The sequence below is a fragment of the Drosophila pseudoobscura genome, chromosome 2, assembly GCF_009870125.1.
Source record: "Drosophila pseudoobscura strain MV-25-SWS-2005 chromosome 2, UCI_Dpse_MV25, whole genome shotgun sequence".
In the NCBI taxonomy this organism is placed as follows: Eukaryota; Metazoa; Arthropoda; class Insecta; order Diptera; family Drosophilidae; genus Drosophila; species Drosophila pseudoobscura.
Genome location: NC_046679.1, coordinates 13,485,314 through 13,503,147, shown reverse-complemented (window position 1 = coordinate 13,503,147; position 17,834 = coordinate 13,485,314). Strand labels below are relative to the sequence as shown.

General features: G+C 45.1%; 1 protein-coding gene across 1 annotated transcript; it reads left to right on the top strand.

Annotated features, from left to right (window-relative positions):
* Positions 1-1,354: 1,354 nt before the first annotated feature.
* puc (dual specificity phosphatase puckered) lies at positions 1,355-17,234 on the top strand. The gene is made up of 4 exons (XM_001358624.4): positions 1,355-2,141; positions 3,605-3,766; positions 6,156-6,380; positions 15,450-17,234. The coding sequence occupies exons 1-4, from the start codon at positions 1,919-1,921 to the stop codon at positions 16,307-16,309; spliced, it is 1,470 nt and encodes a 489-aa protein (XP_001358661.2). The 5' UTR covers positions 1,355-1,918; the 3' UTR covers positions 16,310-17,234.
* The last annotated feature ends 600 nt before the right edge of the window (positions 17,235-17,834 follow it).

The following is a 17,834-nucleotide window of genomic DNA, read 5'->3' as shown; positions in this document are numbered from 1 at the left end:
CAAAAAACAAGTAGGGAAATAGGTCAATCAAGACAAACGAAAGAGGAAATTTGCTCAATTTTGATATTCCATTGAATAATGCTGACTAACTAAATCTCTCAGCAATTCCCACATAGTTTTATCCCATTGATGAATACATTTTCTATAAGATTCATTAGTTTTTAATCCTTGCTTTTATTTTATTTATTGTAAAAAAAGGTTTAAACGAAAAAGTTCAACAAAAAAAGAGTCCCTATATTGCATGTAAGCCGTAGTATAGGTCTTTGTGTACCCCATTTTTTTTAATTTTATATGAAAGTATATATATTGATATGAAGATAAAACGTAACTTATAAAGACCTTTTCTCAAATTGACATTTTTCAGACATATTCATGTATATGATGAGTGTTTTGTATATATATCTCGATCCTGATACCTATTCTTGGTCCGTTCAAGATGACAATAAAAATATCGTTGAAATATTGAAAATAATATTAAATAATATTAAAATATATTGAAAAGAAATTGATTTTGCCTGGGATGACAAACATATTCACAATTCTATAACAGCCATTTCCCCCAGGGTATGTGTGCATTGAATGGGACTGTTGTTGTTGTTGTTGTCAATCGGGCAAAAGAGGTCGTTACCCGATTCAAGTTCGGTTATCGATACTATCGACTGGTTACGAGTGGTGCGCGCCAAATCTAACTTTTTTGAATATGAGCGACAAGGAGTTAAATGTTGTCAACCGGACCATAACCGATTCAACAAATACGACGATTCCCTCAATGTTGATTTTCCGTCGAATATCAGCTAAGTGGAAGATTTAGCCATGCCCACATAATTTTATACGATTGGTGAATCTATTTCCTACTTGATTGGCCTATTCGAAATAATTGTTTCATTCATTTCATTTAATAATCTTAATAATCTAATATACTGTATGTTAGTGGTTAAACGGCCTTGCCGCCCTAAACATGCACCACATTCATGTTTGAATCAGGATGACCGTTTACAGTATTTTTTAATACTATTCGGTATTTTTGTAGGTCAAAATTGAACCGTATATAATGGTATATTTTGTCAAATGCATCAATCTATTCAATTTAATTTTCAGCTTTATATAGAAATCCAATAAAAGGAAGTATTTAGAATAAGCCAGTCAAGTAGAAAATATGTTAATTAATCGCATAAAATTATGTCCGCATTGCGAAATGTTCTATATAGCTAGTAATATTCAACGGAATATCAAAAACGAGGAATATATAAAATAGATATTTAATTAGTCAGTATATTTACGGTATATCTTTAAAATGAGACGGTATATTTTGGTATATTTCTGCCGGTCGGACGGTATATCTTAACAATAAATGAGCTGTCACACTGCGTTAAACGGCCTTGCCGCCCCAAACATGCTCCTCATTCACGTTTGAATTTTCGTCGAGCACGCGTTGACTTTTGTCTGGACCCTTAATTCCACCGTTCAAAATCGAGTTTAACGTGAACGAACGTGTTTCGTTCGTCAGGGGAGAGAAATATTCAGATAGAAGTTGATAGAATTGGGATTGCCTGGTTCTTTAACTAGAGAAAGAGCATCCCATCATCGAGAAATCAACAACAAAAAGCAGAATCCCGCGCGTAATAGTCCAATCAAAGCCCCAGCAACAACAACAACTTTGGTTAATGAGACAAATGTGCGCGCGTGAAAAGGCCTGAGACAAGCGCGCTACAAGTGGAAATACAACTCGAGTTGCAACACAGCATAACTAACGGGAAGTGGCAGCCACTCAACAAGTGTCGCCTCCGCCTGGGATTATCTAATAAACCAATACGCACCCCACCAAGAATAACAGATTATATACATGCAAAGTACCAAAGAGCTGGAATAAATATCAAATTTAAAACAGTTTTACGTGTGTGTTTGTGTGTGTGCCTGCATGTGTGTGAATCGAGCAACGAAAAGCACCAACAACAACAAGAGCGCCAGCAGCAGCAACAACACTACGGCAACGTCAACAACACGCAACTGCTGTGAGTGCGACGGAGACAGCAACAGCGTGAGTCATAAAAGTGAAATGAAAATGCGGATAAAGCGAGAAGCGCCGTGTCTTCTGTTATTTATGCCAATCCAAAACACGAACAACAACAATCGCATTGGTGGTAAGTAAAAAACGAGTACAAGTACAATATCATTTATATTAAGATTACACTTGAACCAATCTCAAAAGGATAGGAAAAAGAAGAGAGAGAGAGGGAGACAGAGAGACTAATCTCTTAAGCATTTTACCGCTGTTTACTTTGCGCTTGACTGTGTCGATGGACAGGGTGTAGATGGGGAGTAGGCGAGGAGGGGACCCACGCAAGCGTCAGTGCTGCCTTCTCCATTTCAGAAAGGAAAAAAACGACTCTGTCGAGAGTCGGTTTCTACTTCATACGTGACTCACAATTCGCGTGTCTCTCAAAAATAAAAGCAAAAGAAGCGTTTCGCTCGCTGGCTTTTAACTCTGGCTCTGGGCTGGCTGGGCTGGTTAAAAAAAGAAATACAAATACAAAAAAATGTAAAGCAAAGCAGGTTTCTGCGGCGGCCTGGCAACGCTCTGGCCGCGGCGACAGAAAACCCGCTTTGAAACGACCTTTCGAGTACGAATTCAGCGGCACAACAACAGCAACAACAGTAACAACACCAGCAGCAGCAGGCGAAGAAGAGGAAAATGAAGCAGGAGAATGAGAAACAGCAACAGCCTCAGCAACAACTTCGAAACGAAGTTGGTGGAGACATGCGCGAGAGGGAGTCAGACTGAGATAGGGATAGAGGGAGAGTTGCATATGTGTATGCAGTGGCGGCAGGGAAAAGTGTTGTTAAAGGGTGTTCTAAGACTCCTTTTGGGAATGTAGCTCAATTCGGTAAATGTATGTATTGTATTCGGTAGTATGCTGTCACTGTTAAGTCAAAGCCCCTCTTTTGAATACCAGGCGCCTCTGGGCGCGTGTTTTAGTGGTTGCGCGTGTGCGTGTGTGTGTAGTGCATTGGCATGCAATTTTACTTGTTTTACTAGCCGCAAACAACAACTACAACTACAGTGCCAGCCAACACAACATTTCCTGCTGCCCGCAGTGAAAATATTGTTTTTTTGTTTTCAGTTATTTTGGCTTTTGAGGTCGCTTGGGCTGATAACAGCAATTTTGTGCCTCCAATAGTAGTAGTTGTAGCAACAGCCAGCATAAAAAGACAAAATGTCTATGCTCCAACAGCACACCACTGCTGATAAGGTCAGTTCTCTCTCGAATAGAGCGGAAGATACGCAATACGTTCTCAAATTCCGTTTCTGTTTCTGTCCATTGACGCCGATAAGCGAAATTGGAAAAGTTGTGGTCTCTGCATTTCGACGCTAATCAAGCAAGCACACTCCGCTGCCGAAATAAGTGTCTTACGTCAGTGCTGGCAAGCAGTGAGCAAGCAGTCGAAATACTCTGCGGTTTATTCGACTCCGACTGGGACTTGGCGCGACAAGTTTTTCGCGCTATCCCAAATGCTGACATCATTTGGTATAAAATTAAGCAAATTACTGAAACAAATGACTATACAAATTTTGTAAATCTGCAATATTTTCTCTCCCTTGCAGCTAATCAGAAGGACTATCCCAACAAGCGGTCCAGGGAGAATCTGGCATGTGACGAGCAGCAGCAGCAGCAAGTGACATCGACAACGTCATCGTCCACGGCAATGAATGGCGGCGGACGGACGCCGCCACTGATGCGCAGCTGCTCCAGCCCAGCGGTCTATGGTGAGTAGCGGAAACTGTCTCCGAAGTGAACGTACCCCCCAGTAAATCGGCTGTGGCTCACTTTTCTATCAAGAGCGGAACTGATTGAGCAATCTCTCTCGGTTGTTCTTTACTTGCACATTTGCATGCAGTGCAACAGCGTATTTGTGCTTTTCATTGCTTTTCATTTCCTACTCTGTCGAAGCTTAGACTCGATCTCTCCCTATCACTGTCACCCATTCCCCTGCTCCCGCCCCTCCAGCCACTATCTATCAACATGGCGATAAATTGTCTGAAACTGTCATACAATCTTTCCGCCATCCCCCCTTACCGCCCTACGTCCCCTCTCTGTGGCTCTAGCTAAGCGTTGCTTAACTTTAAAAAAAAAAACGAAACAATTTTGTTTTTGTTTTGGCACGTGCTGTGAGATAAACATGACAAAACGCGTGCTCGCTCTCACTCTGCTCTGCCTTGGCATCTGTTATTCGCGTTACCTTTTATTTTTGCACGTTATGAAATCGGCCGTACATACATATGTACATATGTAGTATATGAGAAGTATGCAAGCAGTAAAACACATGCAAAACAATATTCACAACAACAGCAGTGCAAATTTCAATGTCAAACTCTCGGACATTACTCATTTACCCTGCGCTCCGAGTCTGGCTCTGTGTGTCTGACCAGGGGTGATGGGTGGGGGAGTGTCTCTCCTTCTCTCTCACCTGACAGGCGTGTGATCGTATCGCACCGTTGTTTCCTTGTTCCATGCTCAGTGAAAGAAAGAAAGAGAGAGAGCGAATGAGCGCTTTCAGTGCTTACGCACAACTGTAATAAGTATAGCTAGCACCCTCTCGCTTCATCGCACCCTGCTGCTGGCCATCCACTTGACTTTTCGCGATTCTGTTGCCATGCATTTGGAATTTCTGTTTACGCGATCCCCACAATTGAGTCACTGGGAAAATATTTATGAAATCTGTTAATTGCATTTGGACTGTGTACGCAATGGCTTTACTACGACTATCAGTGCGGCGCTGCGGTGGCTCTGGCGTAAATGCCATGACAATCATCTTTACGTGCAAAAGTTTTCCCCCGCCCTGTCCCGTGTGTTCTCGAGGCGATGACTAATGCATGTGATTTCCGTGTGACCCACAAAGTGCAGGCACCCGAAAAAAAAAACGGCCATGGGTTGCCATGACTCCTCGGTGCGGCTATCAATTAACACGCGAGCGTATGACAAATAATCTATGAATTAGCTGGGTGGTGTTCGGGAGGAGGTACCGCAGGGTGCAGAGTACATAATAGGCAAAACCGCAGGGCGTACGCTGGCCTGGGTCTGGCTCTAGGCCCTAGAGATACATTAGTTAGACGGTGCACAATTATAGATACGATACAGGCGACCAACCAACACAAGACCGAAGGTTGAAATACTCTGTGGAGAAGAAGAGATTGCCTTAATAAAATAAACTTTTTCTTACCAACATGCTGTGTTTTAGTGATCTATCCTGGTGCCTGTTGTAGTATATACTACTACTTCCTGATCGGTCTATCTAAAGCTTGAGCTTCGTTCTATAAAACTGGAAGAACTAGTTTTCTGAGAACGCAAATGATTCCTTCTCAGCATGGCAATCTCCTGGGAAAAGCTGTAATGCCTTCAGCTAGAGTATAAAAACAATTGTGCGCCTCATTGAAAGTGCTACGAACTCGACGACGACGACTGCCGCAACGGAAAACGGCAACCCACCCTCCCTCTCAACTCCCTCCTTGTGCTTCGCCCACAGCCAAAGAGCTGCCAATAAAACTGAACCGAACTGAACTGTGCCTGGGAATGGGGTATGGGAAATGGGACGGGGGTGGGGGTGTTGGTGGGGACTTGGATTGGGACGGTGCCTGTGTGGCACGGTGACTCATGCAACATCAACAGCAGACGAAACGAAACAAAACAAATCGAAACAGACGGCCGCCGAAAGAGAAGGAAAATAAACAATTTGTTGTAGAAAATTTAGACTTTGTATACAAAACCGAATCGCACAACAATAGATATACACAACAAAACAGGGCCAGGCCATGCCGGGGCAGACTATCATCAACATCATCATCGTCATTATCATGTACAGCTCAATGATCACTGATGATCATTTGTGTGTGGCTCTTTTGTTGCATGACATCGCAAATTGGCAAACTTCCATAGAGCAAGCATAGAGCTTCCATTCCTATCCTATCGCATCCCGAACCAGAGAACCCCACAGACAATTAGCCCCAACCAAACAATGAAAAGTTTGTACGGCCCCCCCACAACCGACAATCGAGAATTTCGAATTGAAGAACTTTTCCATTATGTACTCATAAAAACTAATGATCCCTGTGTCTGTCTCTGTCCCTCTCTCAACCTATCTATCTATCTCTCTTTCAGACATTGAAACACATCCCGCCTCGCCAGTCTTCCCACATCTATTGCTGGGCAATGGCCGCGACGCCGATGATCCGAGCAGCGTGGGCGCCAATTGTGTGCTGAACGTTACCTGCCAAAGTCCCAGCGAGAGTCATCTGCAGGGCCTCAAGTATATGCAAATACCTGCCAGCGATACGCCCCATCAGAATATCAAGCAATACTTCCAGGAGGCCTACGATTTCATTGGTGAGTTTTTTTGTTGCAAATCATTTCAGATTCTGGAAAAATTCCCATCTCAGATTAGAGATATTGCTCAAATATTAGCTCGAGATTAGGGAAATATTTTTCAAGAGTATTCTATCTTAAACAAGCGATTCCATGAAAAATCCCTGCCCCAAAATGTCTAAGAATCCCTAGTTACTTAGCTTAGTCATCATCTCTGGCGATTTGCGATTGCCAAACGTGACTTGTTATTGGATGCCTTGCGGGCCGCCTGCCTGGCTCATTTCGATGGGTGGAGAGAGGCGGGGGGGCCTGTCTCGCAGAGGTTGTGGTTGGGGCGGGCTTATTTGTAGTTTTTTTTTTGCATAACGGCTTAGTCTGGCTTCCACTTGCCTTTCTTTTTGGCCTGTGGAAAATTCGTTATTGACTTTTTTTCTGTGTGTGTGTTGTTTTCTTTGTGTTTTGTGCTGCCTTCAGCAAATTTCCATCCGTACATGCATACATATACTTTTGTTAATTTTAAATGAAAATAATAATAATACACACAATGTCTCTAGAAAGAGATGGAAATGGAAAGAAAAGAAACAGATATAGAGAGAGACGAACAGGGGCAGAGCCAGAGGCAGAGCGCTTTAGCCATGGAATATACTGCTGACGTCAATCGCATTTTTCCATTTCCATTTTCTCTGGCTAAAGTTGTTCATCAACGTATTTTTATATTGTATTTTTTGTTCTTTTTGTTTGACCAGCTAATTTCTCGGCACGTGCGAGCACGAGCTTTGTAGTTCTTATAGATGTTATATTGTGTCTCTGATTTAAGCAGTGCAAATATTTCATTTAAAACAAGATGTGGGCGGCGTCGGCCAGTGCGACTACGACTGATTGATAGCGACCGACCTCCACTCTTTATCGGAGGGAATTGTTGTTTCTGAATAGAAGAATATTCTATTTAGTTTCCATTGCAATATAATACTGAAACCCTTTCGAATCACTGTTCCAATCTCCCCTACACTCACACACTCATACAAATCTGAATGCGTGTGTGCTTGCCTAATTACGGCGGTGTGGACGAGAAGCAGAACAGCGACGAGACGACCATGCTCCTTTTCCTTCGCTCTCCTTCGTCGTTGGCATCGTCGCATTGTTGTTGCTATTGCGTGTTGGCGTTGGCAGACAGCATGGCGGCGGCAACGTTGTCGTCGCAGTTGTGTCGTTGCTCCTGCGTTTGGATTTTCTTATTTGCTTTGCTTTTACTTTGCCTTTGCATAATGTGAGACTAGAGATTTTCTCGGATAATGGAAATTTTATGGTAATTACCAACAACAGCAGCAGCAGCACTAACAACAACAAGCAGGATATCTAACCACAAACGTCCTTTCTGATAAGGGTTGTCCTTTCCGATACCTCCTGCCTTTGGTTTTCGGGGCCGAACTGTAAACGTATTTTTGGCCACCACTGTGCCGACATCGCATGACTCATCGTCGCTCGTTCACAATGCAATGTGGAACAGCCGCCACACAAACACACATACACACACACACATACACATACGAAAAGTAAGAGAGAGAGAGAGAGGAAGAGAGTGTCTCGAGGCACACGCTCCTTGTGTAGTACGAGTATTCAACCATCCGCATCGATTTTTTTTCGTCTTATTGTTGCTATTTATTGCGCCGCCAAAACGGCACTTCACCCCCGCCAGCCAGCTGCCCGCCGTTGTTCTGCTCTCCTCGGGCCTCTGCTCTTTGGCATATGTTCTATTTTTATAAACATTTCTGTTCCTGTTTATGAGTCATCGTCGTCATCGTTTCGCTTTTGGGTTATCCTTGTGCGTGGCCTCGAATGTTGTTGCTCTCGTTGCTGGTGCGGATGTCAGGTGCGGTGCGTGAGCAGCAACAGCTGCTGCTGCTGGCTACTTCGGTCTCTTCATTTCTTTTGTTGTCTTATTTTGGTGTAGCTCCTGCTATCATCCTATTGTTTGTTGTTGCTGTCTGTATCAGTCAAATATCTCTGTGTTGTTGCTGTTAGCATCCTCCCCATCTCCACAATCCACCCACCACCCACTAGCCACATACACCACCTCAACTCCTCACCTCACCCTGTTAAACATGCTCAAGTATTATTTTTATAAATGCCCCATCTCCCTCTTTCTCACACTCACTCATACTGCCCAACCAAACACACATTAGTACTCAGGCACGAAGTAACATCAGTGGTGGAGAAGGCGAGGAGGAGGTAGAGGAGGAAGAAGAGGAGAATATATACTGTACTGAGTGCATGAGTCATGATTTCGGCTCTGCCGCCGTTACCGTCGCTGCCGCTGCTGCTGCGCCGTGTTTGCTGCTTGGTGCCTTTTGCGCATTCGTTTTTATACCCGATACTCAAAATGAGTATTGGGGTATATTAGATTTGTGGTAAAAGTGGATGTGTGTAACGTCCAGAAGGAATCGTTTCCGACCCCATAAAGTATATATATTCTTGATCAGCATCAATAGCCGAGTCGATTGAGCCATGTCTGTCTGTCCGTCTGTCCGTCCGTCCGTCTGTCCGTCTGTCCGTCTGTCCGTCTGTCCGTCTGTCCGTCCCCTTCAGCGCCTAATGCTCAAAGACTATAAGAGCTAGAGCAACGATGTTTTGGATCCAGACTTCTGTGATATGTCACTGCTCCAAAAATATTTCAAAACTTTGCCCCGCCCACTTCCGCCCCCACAAAGGGCGAAAATCTGTGGCATCCACAATTTCGACGATACGAGAAAACTAAAAACGCAGAATCGTAGAAGATGACTATATCTTCTAGAGTGCAAAATCTGAACCAGATCGTATAATTATTACAGCCAGAATCACGAAAACAATTTCACTCTTTCTCGCTCTGTCTCACTCTAACACACAGGTTTCATGGTCGGTTTTGCCAATTGTAAAATGTGAGTTCAAGGATCTCAGAACCTATAAAAGCCAGAGCAACCAAATTTGGTATCCACACTCCTGTGATATCGGACCTTGACCGTTTCCTGTTCAAATTTCGCCACACCCCCTTCCGCCCCCGCAAAGGACGAAAATCTGAGGCAACCACAAATCTCAGAGACTATTAAGGCTAGAGTAACCAAATTTGGTGCACACACTCCTTTAAGATGTCACTATAAAACGTATATCTCAGAATTTCGCCCCACCCCCATCCGCCCCCACAAAGGACGAAAATCTGTTGCATCCACAATATTGCAGATTTGAGAAAACTAAAAACGCAGAATCATAGATAATGACCATATCTATTAGATTGCTGAATCTGGATCAGATCAGATCATTTTTATAGCCAAAAGGAACAAATCAATTTGCAGTGGCTACGCAGCGCCCGACGTCACGCTCAGACTGATTTTCTGTCTCTCTCGCACGCACTCTTTGTCGTGTCGTTAAATATTAGCGGCGTCTGCCGGAGGAGGGCCATACTGACTTAGTATCGGGTATAACCGTAGAGTTGCGGTGTCCGCAGCAACTCACAACGTTCCCCCTCGTTTTGGCCTGCCGTCGTCACCTTATGCTTATTATTATTATTATATTTTATATCGTTTCTTTCTGTTTATTATTGTTCGTACAACTTATGATTTCTCATTGTCCGTCTCCTCCATTCATTATAACAGCACTTGGTGTGCTGCACACTTTTATGTGGACGGGGAATGGTAGTATAGAAGTAGTTTGTGTTGGTCGGGGAGAGGAGACGGTGGCCAGAGGAAGGCCCGCTATGTGAAGCAAAGCTTGAAATGAGCTCAACGCTGGCAGCGACGCGGGCAGAGCCAAAGCCAAACCCGAGGCTCATTAGGCGACGGCAGAGTTCGAGGGCCGACGCGACGACTGTGTGTATTGTCGTTGGTCGGGTCGTCTTGTCGGCTCGATCGGGCAATGCTAATGCTAATGTCATTATGCTGTGTCATTAACATGCATGATAAAGAGGCGGCCACTTGGCCTAGAAAGTAATCAAAGCTTCAATTGTCAGGAAATTGAACAGTTACAGTACTGTTTGTTATACGCACAATTGTACAATGGCTTTTCCCGATAACGATATGTATAAACTGAGATCTGTTCTACAAGGACTTTACTTTGCGTTGTTGAAGATTATCGCAAAGCTTTGTTTCCCCAGCTCCTTAGTACATATATTTTCTCGATCATTCTACATCCTTGCAGGCGAGACAATTCTTATCTACAATAGTAGGGCCCCTATCGCCACCTTGTCTGTATGGACTGCGACTGTACCTATTATTTGTGCGCCCGAGTTATCGGGCTATCAACTTATCAGCCAACAGAGGCCTCTTTGGCAAACTAACTTAATCTATACGTAGACACTGGCCCAGCTAAGTAAACTTGGAATGGAGCCCCCTCTGCGACTCATTCGTTGATAGCATATGTACGTGCATATGTACCTATGTACATACATACATACATAGATGTGTGTGCATGTATGTATGAGCATGTTGGAGTATAACAGCTGAGGGACAGTTGATTAGATAAAACTTTGGGTGCACAGTGGGCCTTCAATACAATAATTAGAATAATTTGATTTTCCTTATTAATTTTAATTTCCAAATTATGTATAACCATTTAATTTGATTTAAAAACGATTCCAAACACTAAAATTAGTGGTGGTCGCATGGTTTTGTGGATGTTCTTATATCCGTGCGACCACTGTAGCAGTATTCCCGACTCGCTCGCACTCGAACCATCCTGCAAGATACATGAGTAATCGAAAATCCGTTGGCAACTACAACAACAAAAAGCGAAACAGTGCGGGCCCCGGCCTCGAGGTGACATTTTTGTTGGCCCCCGAGCACACATAATTTCAATATTCGTCAGCCGGCTATTTATAAAGTGCAGAAACGAGCAAAATAAACCGACAAAATCTTCGCACAGGAATTCGAAATTTGCGTTTCGGTGTTGTGCCGGGCGCACGGATGGCTGGTTAGGGAGGGGCGAGAGAGAGAGAGCAAGAGGACAGGGGAGAGAAGAAATGCGCACAAATTATAAAACACTTAATCATTTTACAGGGTATGCACAGGCCCCAGCAGAGGGCCCTGCCCACGCCCACGCCCACTCCCACGCTTCCGCAGTGCCTCCCCCTTTCTTTTGGCTGAGACATTTGCGCCCGCGCAGTTTATTTTTTGCGCGCAATTTGTTTATGAAACATTTATTTTGTTGTTGTTGCGCAGGCTCTTTATGAATCACGAGACGTGCGAGACCCCAAGAGATGCCCCTCCAGTCCACCCCAATCCACTCCACTCACTATTCGGAGTGAGTTGAAGGCGACTTCAAAGTGCAGGCCAGGCTGATCTGAGCCGAGCTTTTGTTGTTTCCGTATGACTCGACGCCGCGAGGCGACACGTCAAAGTCGAGCTTCGCCAAGTTGAAGGTCAAGTGTACATATGTATGTACATATGTATATGTATGTCCATCCCTGTCTTAATCTCTGCCTCTGTTTGAGTACGTGAGTGTGTACGATGATGATTCATGAGACTGCCTTATCGACATTTGGTTATCCTGGCACCTGCCGCTCTCAGAATCCACTCGGAGACGCGTTCTCCGAACCGGAGACTGGAACTCAGACTTGGGCATGAGTAAGCGGGCATTCTTAATGATAAACAGTCTCCGAAAGTAATTAAATATTTCAACATAAACAAAAACTACTTGTTGCTGGACAAACACTCACTTACTCACACTCACATATCATGTTCCATGTTTCAGTTTGAGTTTCTGTTTTCAGTTCTGATTCTGTTGCCGTTTCTGGCCATGACTCAGAGAGGAGTTGCGCAGGAGGAGGAACTGCTCACTGCGAGTGACCCCTGGGCTGCTTAATCATCGAACAAAAGTGAAATGATACATTGGGATTGGAAGAATGAGAACAAGACCGAGACGTAGTCATCATCATCATCATCATCTCCGTTGTATGTCGGGACATGCAGAGAAAGACAGAGAGGGAGAGAGAGAGAGATGTGTGTAAGGCATCCCGGCTGTCAGACAGTTGTCTGCCACTTGGCCCACTTCTGAGCCATCAGCCATGACGCACCACCGCCAATTGTCCCACAAAAAAGCAAAGAAAAAGAGGACCGAAACTGTTGATACCCTTGCCGATTGGTTGTAAAGTTATACGATATGTAGTAGGCCTTTCTATCCATCGAAATCATATTACCCTTTGCAAAGGGTATTCTAGAACTGCTGCTGCACTTAATCATCAGCGGGCGCTATAGGTTTCGAGGCAGGCAGTGGGGTGTGGGGACTACCCAATGTTGGCATTACGCATCGGCGGCAATCAGCATCAGCGTGCCCCGAAATGGAGTCACGACGACGCATCGTCAGACAGCAGCAACAGCAGCAGCAGCAGCCCTATGAATGTCCATTGCCCCATTATAGGCATGTCAGAGAGGTACAATATGGAGACACGACTGGGGATCACTCATCGCCGGACTATGCGGCGCCCGGTGTACAGGGGGCTTACTCATAAGTGTCGCCCCCCGCCTTCCTGGTAACTATTGATTAGTAATCCCCATCCACTACGGGCACAGTCAGGCCCCATAAACATATGACAGTCAAGCATTGCCTAAGCCCGGTTTCCCGATAATCCCATGGGCCCATGGGCCAGCCAGCATGGAATGTTTTTGCACAGCTTTCGAGTTCCGCTTTGGCAGTAAACAAACAAAAACCCTAGAAATATGCAAAGCAAAAACCAACAAACAAACAGTCCATAATTTTCCTTAATTCCCCAATGAGTAAACGCGGGGATTCGATTCCGTTGAAGCTGTCGAGAAATCAACAATAAACAATCGACATGGACGGAGCTTGGGAAGAACACTCTCGGACACTCTCTGAGAGATCAATCAATTAACTGGAAGCGCTCAAGAGGTGACTAAGAGTGAGAGAGAGAGCATGACAAGCTGGTTTCTTTTGAGTGGGAAAGAACACCTTTGCATGACAAGAGATCAATCAGTTAGAGCCATAATTAGAGCAATTAATAAATTAGTCCAGGCCGTAGTGCTAAACTTCTTTGTCTGCTCTTCCTCTAGGAACTTTAAAGTTCTCCCAAAGAATGGGAGAAACTGGAACTACAGATATTCGAGTGCTACTTCTACTCAAAGCTTCTGTTTTGCCTCTACCTTCACCATTCCTCCTTGTTCTTGATCAACTAAAATCAGCTCAAAAGAGAGCAAAGATTACCACTTATACTCTTCTACTCTATACTCTCTCTTTTTTCTTATTGCAAAACTTGTAGAAGAACTCCTTTCTCCTCCCTCCTCTCGTCTACTGCTTGGACTTTTTCTAGCCACATGAGTCATGTGTGGCTATTGTGTGTGCGGCCGGTCGGCGCGTTTACGGCGCGCTTTATGCGCGATTTTAACTGTCTGCGCGACGGGGTCATTAACTAAGAGGATTTATGAGCGCCGTGCGACTCGGCCGACGACGGGGACCGACGGACGGCGGACGTCGGACGGTGACCAATTGTCTGCCATTGTACGCTTAATGACCATCTCTCCATCTCTATGCCTCTAGCTCACTCTCAGATCGGAGTGGTTATTTTTGGCTAGTCTACTCCATGTGAAGGCCCCCTCTATGGGAAGGGAAGGCCCCTCCCCATGAGGCCGGGCTCTTAGCCAATCACCCGTTTCGGAGAATCTGACGTAAATTTCGGGTACTCCAGTACCTGGGTTTGCTTATCGGCATTATTTATTTATTATGGATTTTCCCATTGTGTTACTTTATAATTGCCATATCATTGTCGCCTCTGATACGAGGTAACTCGATTTGATTTCACTCGACTCCGGCTAGAATGGGCGAATGGAAGAAGTACTCGAAATTTGTGAAATCGAAATAGTGTGGTAGGGGTTGCCGCTGCCGCTGCCGCTGCAGCTGCCCCGTTGCCTTATCGCTGTCTACTTTGAACCCATTCATTGATAAATCAAATACATTGATATCTCCCACCCACTTCAGTTGGAAAACAACCTCCCCTACAAGGTGGCTGGTAGGGACGGGGGTAAGGTTGACAGTATTGCAATTCTGTAACGATTGTTGCCAGCTTTATCGCTGATATCACCTTCATTACCCAAGTAATGGGGAGGGGGGGTGTGCAGGAGACAGGCGCCTGCCTGCCTGGTGACTAATTGAGTGACTGCTGCAGCAGGAAGGCAGGCTCTGCTTTGCCCCGTTATCGGCTGTAAATGTTTGGAAATCAGACAAGTGCTGGGACGCCTGTTTGCATTATGAGTAACCATCGATTAGGAAATGCTCCCCACGACACCACACCACATACCTCACTCCACTCCACACAACCCCACCCCACTCCAAATAATACTATACTACACAAAACTTTACAATTGTGAGCGTGCGTGTGCTTTCTGATTAGATTGCGATTATTTTTTTTCGGGTGGTGGCTTCACTTTACCGTTTGTGATGAGCCTTCGAAAAAAAAGTACGCCGTATGCTGCTCCATGAATTCTTCTTTTTCTTCTTCCTCTGCCGCTCGCGCTGCCTCTTTCTCTTCCTCTGCTTCTGCTTATCTTTCCCCAAAATAACAGCGTAAATTATGAGTTAATGTGCCCACGTGCATGTGTTGTGTGTGTGTGTGTTTGCGCGTGTGTGCGGGGTATAAAAATGTTCTGTCAATAAGCGTCGGCAGCAGCCAGAAAACGCTGTTCGCGTTGCGATGACTCATCCAACAAAATTCACACAGCAGCAGCAGCTAGAGAGTGGGAGAGGGAGCGAGCGAGCCCAAGCAAGCAGTATTGGTGTGTGCACACCACTACAAGTGCAGGCATTATCGACAGCCAGCACCAATATCAACAGCGAGAGCGAGAGCACGAGAAACTGCCAGCAACATCATCAAAGCTTTGACAGCCAACAACACAACGGGCACAAAAAGTTTCTCTCTGACCGTCTCGCTCTCCCACTCCCTCTCGCTGTGTGCGTGTGTGTTGTGTGGTGTGCGATAGAATAGGGAAGGGGTTGGCAGGGGGAGAAGGAGGGCAAGAGCAATCATTTCCATCGATTCCAGATTGTTTTATGCAAATCATCAGCACTTTATCAATTACTAACCGATCCCCCATCTTTCTCTTTGTTCCATTGCAGAAGAGGCACGCAAAACGGGTTCCCGCGTCCTGCTGCACTGCCATGCGGGCATCTCGCGCAGTGCCACCATCGCCATTGCCTACGTCATGCGGCATAAGGCGCTCTCGCTGCTGGAGGCCTACAAGCTGGTGAAAGTGGCGCGACCCATCATCTCGCCCAACCTCAACTTCATGGGCCAGCTGCTTGAGCTGGAGCAGAGCCTGCGCAAGAGCGGCGTGCTGGCACCAGCCTCGCCGCACAGCGCCCCCACATCAGCCGGATCACCGGCGGGATCTCCGGTATCCCATTCTAGTCAACTGGTAGAGCAGCCCGAGCGAGAGCGGGAGGAGGAAGAGGAGCTGCATCAACAGCGCAAGTCCAAGTCCGACAGCGAGGCCATGGACGAGGATGTGTACGACTATGACGACGTGGACAGCGGCGCCGGCAGCTTCGCGGGCAGCAACTGCTCATCGCGACTCACCTCACCGCCCATTACGCCGGACGATGAGGCGCCTAGCACCTCGGCCGCGGCCGCGGTCGCCGAATTGGATTCTCCCTGCTCCTCCAGCAGCAGCGGTATCTGCTCCCTGCTATCCACAGCATCCGCCTGCTCCGCATCATCGTCCTCCGCCGCATCGCCGACGCGGCAGCTGGCCCTCTTCAAGCGCAACTCCCCCGCAAAGCTCCGACTCAATCTTGAGTCCAGCTACGCGCCCCCGCTGTCGCTTTTACCAAAATCCATATCCTGCCTATCCGTTAACTTTGCCCCAGCCACGCCCAGCTGTAAGACACTGCCACAGCAGCAACTGGTCATGCAGGATGCTCCCAAGAACAAAAGCAGCAACAACAATAATGTGGCTTTGGCCGCGTCACGGGACTGAGAACCGGAGCCGTGCCGCCACCAAGCAGCTGTGAAAAAACTGAAATTTATGTGTATACATTTGGGTGATGCAAATTGGGTATTCCTATACACCAACATCAGCATGGACGTGGATCGGACAAGAGAACTGCGTCACGGCGCCTGGAGACTGGAACGTGTAAATTTTTGAATTTGAATTGTACATACACCGTACCTAAGGGATGTCTGCTCCTGGGCCAGACGGAATACCAATTGGATCGTCAGATCGAAGACCGGATCTGACGTCGATTGATACTGCTAAGAGCTTTTGTAAATGTATTTCAAAACACCCCAACCAACAAGAAACAAACTATGTAATCCAAAAGAACCAACTGGAATTGATGGACAGGGGATCTGCTCTTGTGCAGAAACTATCATCAGTTGTTCAAGAGAAAAATGAAAACCTCGTATATGTTAATTAGTTTAATTTATATAATAAAAAGCTCCACCTAGACACTAAGCGAATCTTAACTATATCTACACACACACACACACCTACAATATAAACTATATTAAAACTTCACGTAGAACAATGAGAATTGAAAACTATATTTCTGCTACCTTGCCACACAGACCCCAAAGCGTACACTTCCCAAACAACCAAAAACCAACCCACTTGGCCATATCCACAAGCGAGAAAAATCTTATCAAAACTGTTATAAGTTTTATCAAACAGCTATAGCCACAACACACACACACACACACACCCCACATATATTTAATGAATTCTGGAAGTGAGGAAAGTTTGTGTTTGTGTTTTCTAGTTTTAGTTATTTATGTAAACCAAGAGCGTGAGATGAATACAGTTTGATTGATTTGTATTAGGTCGTAAGTCTTGTAGGCTAAGCAACACCCGAAAAGTGTGTTAGCCGTGTGTTAAGTAAACGGAAATTATAAACATAACCAAACCCTGCCGCTTATTTTCTTCAAACCGAACCGCCAACCGCTAGTTTTGCACATGCTATGATAATGGAGATCTGATGAACCAGACGAGGTTGGACAACACGGTGACTACATTGGAGAAGGAAGACGAAAGTAGCATGCAAAAATGGTAATTTAAACCATAGTTGTGAGCTTTAAAATTGATTTTGAAATAAAACGCCGATAGGTTCTGTTTATCGCATAAAAACACCGATCGTTTTTGAAAACTAGGTCTGTGCATCGATAAGAAGAATGAAATGTCGGTTTATCTGATCTAACGACGTGAAACAAGAGACAAATAGTGATTATTTATCATTTTCAACCAATTTCGCTTTGGCGCGCAACACTCGCATCCAGTTAATATTATCGGAAGTCCTTCAGCCGAATATTTACGCTATATTTTGAAAATGAGACCGTATATTTCGGTATTTATTTGAATCGGGTGAGAACCTCTTTTACCCGGTTGACAACAATGAGCACCATTCCATAAAAAAAGGTTGCTAATTAACTGAAAATGTGTCTAATTTTAAAATTATGTGGGCATGGCTAAATGTTCTATATAGCTAGTAATATTCCACGGAAATCAG

Bases quoted from the DNA above. Each gene is read 5' to 3' on its own strand.
- puc (XM_001358624.4), top strand. From the start codon at position 1,919: ATGTGTGTGAATCGAGCAACGAAAAGCACCAACAACAACAAGAGCGCC. The intron at 3,767-6,155 runs GTGAGTAGCGGA...TCTCTCTTTCAG, and splicing joins CTCCAGCCCAGCGGTCTATG to ACATTGAAACACATCCCGCC. The intron at 6,381-15,449 runs GTGAGTTTTTTT...GTTCCATTGCAG, and splicing joins GGAGGCCTACGATTTCATTG to AAGAGGCACGCAAAACGGGT.